This window comes from Dama dama, chromosome 16 (assembly GCF_033118175.1).
Source record: "Dama dama isolate Ldn47 chromosome 16, ASM3311817v1, whole genome shotgun sequence".
Classification (NCBI taxonomy): domain Eukaryota; kingdom Metazoa; phylum Chordata; class Mammalia; order Artiodactyla; family Cervidae; genus Dama; species Dama dama.
The window spans coordinates 33,896,128-33,909,006 of record NC_083696.1 but is presented as its reverse complement, the minus strand read 5'-3'; the positions used below and the strand labels follow the sequence as shown (position 1 = coordinate 33,909,006).

The following is a 12,879-nucleotide window of genomic DNA, read 5'->3' as shown; positions in this document are numbered from 1 at the left end:
ATTGATACATTGCTTTTGTTCTGCTTTAATCACAAGTATTTTTAGTTTTCTAGTCTTCTGTTGTGAATGGTTGTATTCCTTAGGCATATAAGGATCTTGTTCATTATAACAAAGTGTGAGATTGTTGTATTTTTCTCTTCATGTAGTGGAGAGGTAACTCAGTAGTAGTGTGTTGTGTAATAATTTACCAACAGAAACTAATACCTAAATCTAAGTCAATATATTTGGGTTCAATTAAATTACACTGCTAGCATTTCAAATACTGGCTATTTTGTTGATGCACTGTGGAAATTCCTAGGAAAAGAGATATTAAAAAGGGACAAATAAGAACTATGTAAAATATCAAAAGCCAATACTAAACATCAAGCTTTCTTTTTATAATTTCTATTGTTCTAATTACTGCCACCCTGAGGTATTGTTGGGGTCAAAATGAAAATAGCATTATAAAAATCAAACACTACTCCAATATGTGGTGTCATGTATGCTCTGTATTCCAAAGCAAAGAATGGAAGTAGTCACCCCTGTTGCAAGCACTAGTTCAGTTCAGTTCAGTCGCTCAGTCGTGTCCAACTCTTTGCAACCTCATGAATAGCAGCACGCCAGGCCTCCCTGTCCATCACCAACTCCCAGAGTTTACTCAAACTCATGTCCATCGAGGAGGTGATGCCATCCAGCCATCTCATCCTCTGTCTTCCCCTTCTCCTCCTGCCCCCAATCCCTCCCAGCATCAGGGTCTTTTCCAGTGAGTCAACTCTTCACATCAGGTGGCCAAAGTATTGGAGTTTCAGCTTCAGCATCAGTCCTTCCAATGAGCACCCAGGACTGATCTCCTTTAGGATGGACTGGTTGGATCTCCTTGCAGTCCAAGGGACTCTCCAGAGTCTTCTCCAACACCACAGTTCAAAAGCATCAATTTTTCTGTGCTCAGCTTTCTTCACAGTCCAACTCTCACATCCATACATGACCACTGGAAAAACCATAGCCTTGACTAGACGGATCTTTGTTGGCAAAGTAATGTCTCTGCTTTTTAATATGCTATCTAGGTTGGTCATAACTTTCCTTCCAAGGAGTAAGCATCTTTTAATTTCATGGCTACATTCACCATCTGCAGTGATTTTGGAGCCCCCCCAAAATAAAGTCTGACATGGTTTCCACTGTTTCCCCATCTATTTGCCATGAAGTGATGGGATCAGATGCCATGATCTTAGTTTTCTGAATGTTAAGCTTTAAGCTAACTTTTTCACTCTCCTTTTTCACTTTCTTTCTTTTTTTCCTCTTTCACTTTCATCAAGAGGCTTTTAGGTTCCTCTTCACTTTCTGCCATAAGAATGGTGTCATCTGCATATCTGAGGTTATTGATATTTCTCCCGGCAATCTTGATTCCAGCTTGTGCTTCTTCCAGCCCAGCGTTTCTCATGATGTACTCTGCATATAAGTTAAATAAGCAGGGTGACAATATATAGCCTTGACGTACTCCTTTTCCTATTTGGAACCAGTCTGTTGTTCCATGCCCAGTTCTAACTGTCGCTTCCTGATCGGCATATAGGTGTCTCAAGAGGTAGGTCAGGTGGTCTCGTATTCCCATCTCTTTCAGAATTTTCCACAGTTTATTGTGATCCACATAGTCAAAAGCTTTGGCATAGTCAATAAAGCAGAAATAGATGTTTTTCTGGAACTCTCTTGTTCTTTCCATGACCCAGTGGATGTTGGCAATTTGATCTCTGGCTCCTCTGCCTTTTCTAAAACCAGCTTGAACATCTGGAAGTTCCCGGTTCTCGTATTGCTGAAGCCTGGCTTGGAGAATTTTGAGCATTACTTTACTAGTGTGTGAGATGACTGCAACTGTGTGGTAGTTTGAGCATTCTTTGGCATTGCCTTTCTTTGGGGTTGGAATGAAAACTAACCTTTTCCAGTCCTGTGACCACTGCTGAGTTTTCCAAATTTGCTGGCATATTGAGTGCAGCACTTTCACAGCATCATCTTTCAGGATTTGAAATAGCTCAACTGAAATTCCATCACCTCCATTAGCTTTCTTCATAGTGATGCTTCCTAAGGCCCACTTGACTTCATATTCCAGATGTCTGGCTCTAGGTAAGCGATCACACCATCATGATTATCTGGGTCGTGAAGATCTTTTTTGTACAGTTCTTCTGTGTATTCTTGCCACCTCTTCTTAATATCTTCTGTTTCTGTTAGGTCCATACCATTTCTGTCCTTTATCGAACTCATCTTTGCATGAAATATTCCCTTGGTATCCCTAATTTTCTTGAAGAGATCTCTAGTCTTTCCCATTCTGTTGTTTTCTTCTATTTCTTGGCACTGATGGCTGAGGAACGCTTTCTTATCTCTCTTTGCTATTCTTTGGAACTCTGCATTCAAATGGGAATATCTTTCCCTTTCTCCTTTGCTTTTTGCATTTCTTTTCCATGGGGATGGTCTTGATCCCTGCCTCCTGTACAATGTCACGAACCTCCGTCCTTAGTTCATCAGGCACTCTATCAGATCTAGTCCTTTAAATCTATTTCTCACTTCCACTGTATAGTCATAAGGGATATGATTTAGGTCATACATGAATGGTCTAGTGGTTTTCCCTACTTTCTTCAATTTAAGTCTGAATTTGGCAATAAGGAGTTCATGATCTGAGCCACAGTCAGCTCCCGGTCTTGTTTTTGCTGACTGTATAGAGCTTCTCCATCTTTGGCTACAAAGAATATAATCACTCTGATTTTGGTGTTGACCATCTGGTGATGTCCATGTGTAGAGTCTTCTCTTGTTTTGTTGGAAGAGGGTGTTTGCTGTGACCAGTATGTTCTTTTGGCAAAACTCTATTAGCCTTTTCCCTGCTTCACTCCATACTCTGAGGCCAAATTTGCCTATTACTCCAGATGTTTCTTGACTTCCTATTTTTGCATTCCAGTCCCCTATAATGAAAAGGACATCTTTTTTGGGTGTTAGTTCCAAAAGGTCTTGTAGGTCTTCATTGAACCATTCAACTTCAGCTTCTTTCAGTGTTACTGGTTGGGGCATAGGCTTGGATTACCGTGATATTGAACGGTTTGCCTTGGAAACGAACAGAGATCATTCTGTCGTTTTTGAGATTGCATCCAAGTATTGCATTTCAGACTCTTTTGTTGACTGTGATGGCTGCTCCATTTCTTCTAAGGGATTCCTGCCCATAGTAGTAGATATAATGGTCCTCTGAGTTAAATTCACACCAGTTTCCAATGCAAGCACTAAAGGGTGCATTATTTGCAGAGAATTTAAAACCAATAAAACTTATGAAAAGTCAGTCTACTTTTTTATTATCAGCATCAGGGAAACAATGACAGCGATAAATACTTCTCCTATTAGACCAATGCTCCCATACCCACTCTTTGAACACTACTGCCCAGATGAGCTCAAAATACTGCATATGCAATGCATTTGAGGTATTTATCACAGAAGGATCTCACTCAGCTTCACTGTCAATTTTTGAAAATATAAATGTTTTATCAATACTAGTCAAGTGAGACTGGCAATCTTTAAATGTAAAATACACATGAGTACTTTAAAAGATTCCAGTGAAGTTGAGAGAGGAATTATGTACATGAGTAGACAATGAACTTTCATTATTAATACACCAGTGTTTTATAAAAATCTTAAGTATGTGCCTAAGGAAATAAATGAAAGAGCAAAACATGTCATACTTTAGTAACATATGTCATATCATTTAGTGTGTAAGAATTTGTGCCTACAGAACCAAAATCCCATTAAGGACTTGACTCCTTAGCAATTAATTCTAAGACTCTGTATAAAGACCCTTTGTTTTAAAATATAAGATGCCCATCCTTAAATTAGCATTTATCACTTTATTGACCTGGGCTGTTACAAACAAGCCAATGGCAATCAAGTCCACATTACAGAAGATCATATATGTATTTTTTTGCTGACTTCTTGGACCCTGACTTCATGAAGATATGAAGAACTGAGGGGGAAAAAAAAAACATCAGCAAAAGAAAACAAACATTAAAGCACAAAAGCACCTTCACTGATGTTCTTGCTCCTCACGGTTCCCATGTTCACATAGTTCTCCAACTCTGTTATCTACAACACTCTGGAGTTAGGGAAGGAAGTAGTAGTTTATGGAGGCAAATATGTTTCTTTCCAATGCTGTTATAGATGGAAAAAATATAATGAACCAAAAAACCCCCACATATTTCATACACATGCAAAAAGGCAAACACAATGACAAAATATTGACTTAAGGACAGCATGTGAAATAAGAATAAAATTTATTAGTGGTATATGTAAGAAAAATTGTACTTGCTTTTGGGGAGGTGCCTTAAAATTTTTCTTTTTTTCCTTTGTGAGTGCACTGATTAAAAAGAACAACAAAAGTTTCATTCCTAGAATATATTATTCAGGACATTCTTAACATATGTGTGTCTGATTATGTATATGAAATCCATCATAGCATATAAAGGATATATGTTTAACCAAAAAGGGGAAAAACTGTATATTTGTTATTTAGAAGTCAGTTCACATTTGCATTATTAAATCTACTCATTGTTGGTTTAACATAAATTTTATTACTTTGTTAGAGAGCTGGTTTTTAAAAATGCATTTATATTTCCACAGGTAAAACAAGTATGTGTCAATTTCTTGGGCAGGCAGCAGAATTCCAAAGTCAAAATACATTTTTATATGAATTATTTCTAAATATTACTTAATCTTATAAGGAATTTAAAATTAGGACCTTCATTAATAAACCTGTTCTTATTATTAAATATATGATTGATATGCTTTTTTAAGATACTGGCCTTGTGCCATTTTATACACATATCAGGCTTCCCTGTGGCTCAGCGGTAAAGATTTTGCCTGCCAATGCAGGAGATGTGGGTTCAGTCCCTGGGTCGGGAAGATCCCCTGGAGAAGGAAATGGCAACCCCTCCGGTATTCTTGCCTGGTAATCTGATGGACAAAGGAACCTGGTAGGCTACAGTCCACGGGGTCACAAAAGAGTTGGACATGATTTAGCAAAACAACAATACACACATATCACACATTATATGTGGTATATATTAAGTATATATCATACAAACCAAAGACAAAAAAAAAAAAAAAAACTGGCTTAAAACCAGTCTGGCTTCAAATAGTCCCTGTTACAAATAAAATTTCTAACTTCGTTTGTAAATTTGCTGGATGAAGCAGTTTCTAATTGTCTGACATTATATATTATGGTTCCATTCCCAGGTAAGTCCACAGAAGTCTATTTAATCCATAATTTAAATTATTTTTAATACCATACTTTAGAGATATAAAAACTATTTACCAATTTAGAAGTTCGTTTTGGTTTGAGCACAGGGCAACAGTTTGCATGCCAGGTAAGATGGTTAGGGTTGACAGCAAGAGAGGAAAGAAAAGAAAAAATTAGCAGCATCAGATAAGAACAATTGGAGTCAGTAAGAAAGTGGGTTACTCTAACGGAGTAGACTTCCATAAATCAGGGTGGTTTTGCTGCTGTTCCACTCAAACATTAATTAGTTCAAGAAAAAACTTTATTTTACAAGTGAAAGGTTGGAAAAGTAACAAAAATAACAAGTAACAAAATAGTAAAATGGGATATTTTCTGTGATTGAAAAATATGAAAATGTACAAACTGTATTTGTAGGGCAAATCAGTATTTAGTTCTTAATTCCAAACTGAAGTTTATATTATATAATATTTAGAGCAAAAAAATCTTGGAAGAAAACACACATTCACAGTATACAAAAGGATTGCTTCCTCCCCTTCTTCTTTATCCTGAGGGAAGAGCTAGTGAACTTAAACTTTAATTTTTAACGGGTTAGAAAAAGGAATCTTACACATCTGCTAAATTAAAGTTTTTCTTATTAAATGCCTAAATTTTTAAGTCACTCACTTTCCTAGCTACTTCAAGCGAATCAGCAGTCACAGATCCAACCCCAACTCCAAGACTGGAACGTCGTAATGATAGTTCCAAGGCAGAAATTTGGCGTAATTCTTTGCGACACAACTTTACAGGTGTGATGCCATGCAGCTGTCCCACATTTCTGACTGGCTGAATTTGGGATGATGGTCGACTGTTAGATTTTATACACTGATTTTCATCTATTTCGGTTTTGTCCTCATTGCTTAACAAATGCCCACTAGTGGGTGCTACAGAGCTATACATTGGAGGTAATTCTGGGCCTTCTTCCCAGAGCTTCTGAGGATTTGGTTGTGTTCTTAAACTGCTTGTGGAACTGTCTAATTGTCTTTCCCTTCCACTTAATTTCATACTTTCAGTTCTGGATGCCCATTTTAATTCTTCTGAAACCATGCCAGCTTTTTCTGGGTTCTGAACTCCATCTCCAGCATCATGATCTAAAAGTAATCAAAAAAGCAGAAAAATAATTAGAGGTTTCCTTAAAAACAGGTATTTTAATCATAGTATCATGCAATATAAATTATGTCTTCCAGCTTGTGTTGTTAAGTGACTTAAGTGTAAAAATAAATTAGAGGCATTTGCATGCAAATAACTCAGAATTCTTTATTAATGGAACAAAATTCAAAGAGTTTTCTAGAGATTTTGGCACCCATAGAAACATAGGAGTGCTTTCGGCCTCTGTGGAGCCCTTCCACGCCTGCCTCTGCTGGGCTTGCCACTGGTGAATTACATCCCAAATCCTGGTCGTATTTCCAGTGAATCTTCTGGCTTGGCATATATATGTGAAAATCTAGTCTTGGTTGGGACTCCAAACAAGACAGCAGGGTTCTTCCATCTGAGCGTACTCTGGGGTACATACCTCAGCTCCCACCATCAAAATGGAAATGACAGCATACCCCTCAGAGGGGACCATCTCGCTGGAATGAGTGATAGGAGTGAGTGAAGATATCAAAGCTTGAGGCTGTCAAATCATAGAATCATCTAATATCAAAGACAAAACTTAAAGTCCATATAGGTACTAGACCTAACGCAAAGAAAAATGCAAACTTTAACATATGTTGATGATGCAATTAGTACACTTCTGGTCCTGTGTATATCGAGTTTAAAAACAGAAGGTGCACACTGGCAGCTCCAAAGCCAAATCTGGCCCACAGATTTGTTTTACTTAGCCTATAAAATAATATGTGATGCAAAACTTAAAAAGTGGAAAGTTTCACATAAAAGTACAGATTTCCAGATTTTATAGAAAAAGGAGAGAAACTGACAATTTCTGCCTGGAACAGCAGCCAGAGCAGCACACTGCCAGTGTGGACGGCTGTTGCAGCCCCACTGCTCACTCTGGCTTCCTGGCTCCTGCAGCCATTTTAGTTTGTGAACCTGGTTTAAAATATAACTGATTTTCTATATAACCTTTAAAAATTGTGAATAACTCTGTTGTATACCTGAAACTTACATAACATCATACATCAACTCTACCTCAATAAAAAAAAAAAAGATTGATTTTCTAGTTTTTAAAATTCTCAAAAACAAAAAACCTGAACTGTCAAATGACATAGATCCTCAAATGGAATTAGCAGGTACAAAGTTAATCACAGTGGCTTCCAAAATTTGCTGCAAATTAGTGTCACCTGGAAACTTTTAAAAGTCCTGATGCCTAATAACCTATAATGGGAAGGAATCTGAAAAAGAGTGTATGTGTATATAAGTGATAAGTGAAAGTCACTCAGTTGTGTCCGACTCTTTGTGACCCCATGGACTATACAGTCCATGGAATTCTCCAGGCCAGAATACTGGAGTGAGTAGCCTATCCCTTCAGCAGATGGTCCTGACCCAGGTATTGAACTGGGGTCTCCTGCATTGCAGATGGATTCTTTACCAACTGAGCTATGAGGGAAGCGTGTGTGTGTGTATCTGGATCACTTTACTGTACCCCTGAAACTAACACAATATTGTAAATCAACTATATTTCAGTGAAAAAAAAAATCCTGATGCCCAGGTCATAGTGTCTGGGGGAAGAAGCCAGGCATCTTAGTTTTTAAAGATCATAAGAAAAAGGGCAGAGATGGGCTCATTGGAAAGTTTCACTCCCAAGCCCACTTAGATTCCTCACAATACAGTTTCCCTCTTCTAGAATTTCACCACTAATGGAACAGACTAAACAAAGATTTAACTCACCCATAATTACACAGGCAGTAAAAGAAATTAGGATCCCAACCAGATCTTCTGACTCTAATATCCTAACACATAGAGTCTTATAAGTGATTTAAATTGATATGAGGATACTCTGTCAATATCAATTGCACCAGGGTGGCCATCTCTTCCACAAAGCCCACCTCAGGCCCACTGAGGAAGATTTGGTCCTTAGACTTTAACCTCTGGTTGATCATTTACTGGCTCTGCTCTGGTTTACAACTGAACCCACCATGAGACTATCAGCTCCCTGACAAGGACCTGAGTTCCATTCAGCTTTAGGTCCTCCATCACTCACAGCTAAGGCTATTAGATGTTTAATTAATGGGTGACATTTAAATAAATTGATATAAGGATAGCTTTAAATAGTTAAACAAGTACATAGATCTCATTGGCATGTTAACTGATTTTATCCTCACAAAATGTTAGAAAACAGATGCACTGGGCCAGAAGCATGATCAAGAAGTGACCAAGATATCTTAGTCAAAAGAGTAATTCTTTGCTACTTGGAAATACTAAAAATATTCAAAGCGTATAAAGTCTGGCAGGCAGACAATGAAAAGATGACTACTGAAACCCAATCAACTGAATACTAAAACAGTTGTGTGTTAACTAGGATACTGGTGATTAAGCATGTAATACTTCATTCATATAGTTTATATATATAGAGAGAGTTATATATATAAAAATCTCTATAGCTTAGGGAACTCAAAATTTGATAAATTTAAACACCTATATTTTATAACAAACGGTCTCATTTTTAAAATCTCGCACAAGGCTGTACCCATATCTGCAGCAGGTCTCCAAGGTGAACAGCCTCTGGCATGTTGGAATGTGAAAAAGGGTTCCATTATATTAGAGCAGCATTTTGAAATAGGATATAGTACAAGCTATTTCACCAATATAAATCCAAATGAATTTTTTTCAAAGCATAAGGAGATCACTGAAAAGAATTAGGCTGAAATATTAATAGTTGTGGGTAGGATTATGGGTGAATTTTTCTGATTTTTTCCTATATTTTCAAAGTTTTCTATAATGACTATATGTTACTTTTTATAGCTAAAAAATAAAGATATTTAAGATGGTTCTAGGGGAAATAGCAAATTAGCTGGGATAACATCTTCAACATCATTAAGACGTCTACCTCCAGGAATTCCTTGGTAGTCCAGTGGTTAGGACTTTGAGTTTCCAATGCCAGGGGCCTGGGTTTGATCCTGGTCAGGGAACTAGGATCCTGCAAGTTACAAGGTGTGGTCAAAAAAAAAGACTAGACTTCCCAGGTAAGTTGGTAAGATAGGAGTTATCCTTACTTTACACATCTCCAAGATTATTTAACTTTTTTTTTTTAGTTTTTTGTGTTTGTTTCATTAAAGAGCATGATGAGAATCTAGGTTTTTTAAGCCTGTTTACCACCATATATCACACTGTCATTTTAAGAGATGTCTAGTGAACTCAGGAGTTTAAAAATGGGCCATTTAAACAGCAAACAGCTAATTTCAGATATCTCAAATTTGAAAGTATATTTTTAAAGCAAAAATGGCTTTATGCTAATTGCTTTGTTTCCTACTTAATACCTGTTTACATTATAATTTTTTGCAGATAGCATTTCAAGTAAAAGATTCAGCTACATGTCACAGGCAGAATTTCAAGTACATGTTTTAGTTATATGAGTAAATAAATTCTGTATTACTACACTAAAATCAGAAAGGTTGGTCCCTTTGGCAGAATTGCTATGTTTGTATCACAGCTCTATCCTAAAATGACTTTTTATTAGAACACAGAACCAGGAGTTAGAAGACCAGGGACCTTAGACCATGTTCTATTTACTGGTCTGTTTTGGAGTCACTGGGCCACGCTAAGCTTTAAATCCCACATCTAAAAATGGGGTTAGCATATACCGGCTTACTGAAGTTTAGGACTAAATAGAACTGCTTGGGAAAATGCCTATAAATGATACATATAATAAATATAAGGTAGCATTAGAACTACTTTTCTAAAATATTACTGAGTTTTAACCACAATGAGGTACCATCTCACGCTGGTCAGAATGGCTGCTATCAAAAAGTCTACAAACAATAAATGCTGGAGAGGGTGTGGAGAAAAGGGCATCCTCTTACACTTTTGGTGGGAATGCAAACTAATGCAGTCACTATGGAGAACAGTGTGGAGATTCCTTAAAAAAACTGGAAACAGAACTGCCATATGACCCAGCAATCCCACTCCTGGGCATACACACCGAGGAAAGCAGAATTGAAAGAGTCACGTGTACCCTAATGTTCATCGCAGCACTGTTTATAATAGCCAGGACATGGAAGCAACCTAGATGTCCATCAACAGACGAATGGATAAGAAAGCTGTGGTACATATACACCATGGAATATTACTCAGCCATTAAAAAGAATACATTTGAATCAGTTCTAATGAGGTGGATGAAATCTGGAGCCTATTATACAGAGCGAAGTAAGTCAGAAAGAAAACACCAATGCAGTATATTAATGCATATATATGGAATTTAGAAAGATGGTAATGATGACCCTATATGCAAGGCAGCAAAAGAGACACAGATGTAAAGAACAGACTTTTAGACTCTGTGGGAGAAGGCGAGGGTGGGATGATATAAGAGAATAGCACTGAACCATGTATATTATCATATGTGAAACAGATCTCCAGTCCAGGTTCAATGCATGACACAGGGTGCTCAGGGCTGGTGCACTGGGATGACCCTAACGGATGGGATGGGGAGGGAGGTGGGAGGCAGGTTCAGGATGGGGAACACATGTATACCCACGGCTGATTCATGTCAATGTATGGCAAAAACCACTACAATAATGTAAAGTAATTAGTCTTCAATTAAAATAAATTAATTAAAGAAACAACAGCAACAGAAAAATAAAATATTACTGAGTTTTAAGATTTAAAACCATGTTAATTCTGCTTACATTATATATTCAGCACACATCTTTTCATTGTACATAGGTATCATTCTCTACTGGACTCTATTTTTTATGGTTTCAGTTTTTATAATTATCTTTTTAAGTTGAAATATAGTTGATATATAACATTATTAGTTTCAGGTGTACTCTTTACCTCTTGTAATCATCTTTAAGTACTGGGTTGGGCAAAAAGGTCATTCCGGTTTTTTCATAAGCTGGTACAGAAAAATCTGAATGGATTTTTTGACCAACCCAGTAGTTTTCTTTACAGGCACAAAATAGCTGTGTTCCTAAAAAAGACTGTAAAGTCAACTTTCAAAACTATTCTTAACTTATTAGAAGAATACTTTCTCTAAAGGAAGGCTAATTCTTTTATAAAAAGAGAATATATTATTTTAGAGATATTGGTTGCTCTCTACTGGTGGGCTTAAAGACAATATGTTTTAATCATAGATATATCACCTTCATGGAAGTTTTTGCTTTCGCAAAGTTCTTTGTCATGTTTTATCATTTCATTGAGGAAGGTGGTATTTCTACATATCTACATATAATTATGCAAGAAATCATCCTAGTCTCAACAATGGTTTTATTATATTTTTGAATTTCCAGAGGTCACAATATGGAAAAACCTGACTGATCTTAGAAATACATATGATATTATTTTACCTTTAATTTTATTATTCTCTATTTATTGTAGTTTCTTACGATAATCATAAGGCTTCATTTCCTATAAAATAGGAAAACAACAGCTATCCTATATTTAGGGTTATTTTAAGAATTTTAGTGAGTTAGAAAATATAGGAACCCCTGGTACATGGTAGACAATCCAATAAATGATCATTTCCTACACACATATACATTTGTTCTTTTATTCTTTTATCCAGTGGTTCTGTCTTACACATAGACTAGACAACTATTTTTGTTACAGAGACAGAATTCTAAATAATCCAATCAGTTGTGAGAGGCTCCATGGCAAACTGTGCTATGGTGTTGGCACAACAGGTAATGCTAAATCTCTTACTTTCTGATGGTGCTAGTTGCCGCCGAATTGCTTCCCCTACCAGTTCCTTGAGTTTCTTCTTCAGATCTCTGCTGGTTTTCTTATAGAAATAAAGATCTCTTTCCAGCTGCTGGATTTTATCTTCATAATTTTTTAAAGTTTCCACAATGCCTTCCCCATCTCGCTCTATAAAACAGAAACTTACATTTAAAATCAGTTTAAGATAAATGACTGAAAATCCTAACAGAGCTCCCAGACTCTATTTAAAAGATGAGAAGTATGTTACATGTATCTGTTCCTTGAATGGATTTGTTTTCAGCTACAATTTGGATTCTTTTGCCTGTAAAATGTTTTCAAAGTAGGATGAGCCCTTCTCCATCCTAACCCTTAAAACTACGTATTTTTCATGATTCATAAGCACTTTTTGAGTAGTTACTAACTAAATTTATCCTCAGAACAGCAGAAGTAAGGTCTACATTTGGAACTCTGTCCAGCTGCATCAGTGTCTTAAAGTTTATATCAGGAACTGTGGATATATAAAAGTCATAAGCCTAAGGTTTATACGCCCAAGAAATAGACGACCGGAACTTCCCTGGCAGCACAGTAGATAGGAATCCACCTGCCAATGCAGGGAACATGGGTTCAATCTTTGGTCCAGGAAGATGCCAGATGCTGAGGAGCAACTAACACCACGGGCCACAACTTCTGAGCACGTGCTCTCGAGCCTGTCAGCTGCAACTACTGAAGCCCCTGCGCCTGGAGCCCGTGCTCCACAACAGAGGCCATCGTGATGAGAAGCCTGCCACATCGCCGTGAAGAGTAGCCCCTAA

The 12,879-nt window shown here is 37.1% G+C and overlaps 1 protein-coding gene across 6 annotated transcripts in view; it reads right to left on the bottom strand.

The window, feature by feature from the left end:
• Positions 1-3,799: 3,799 nt before the first annotated feature.
• The window catches only part of KIF27 (kinesin family member 27), an 82,664-nt gene continuing 73,584 nt past the window's right edge, over positions 3,800-12,879 (bottom strand). For all 6 annotated transcript variants that reach the window (XM_061163751.1, XM_061163755.1, XM_061163753.1 and 3 more), the window contains 2 exons: positions 12,071-12,235; positions 3,800-6,363 (listed from right to left, as the gene is read on the bottom strand). In XM_061163751.1, coding sequence (XP_061019734.1) covers positions 5,879-6,363; positions 12,071-12,235 — 650 coding nt within the window. In that variant the 3' untranslated portion in view covers positions 3,800-5,878. The remainder of the gene's footprint in view (positions 6,364-12,070; positions 12,236-12,879) is intronic.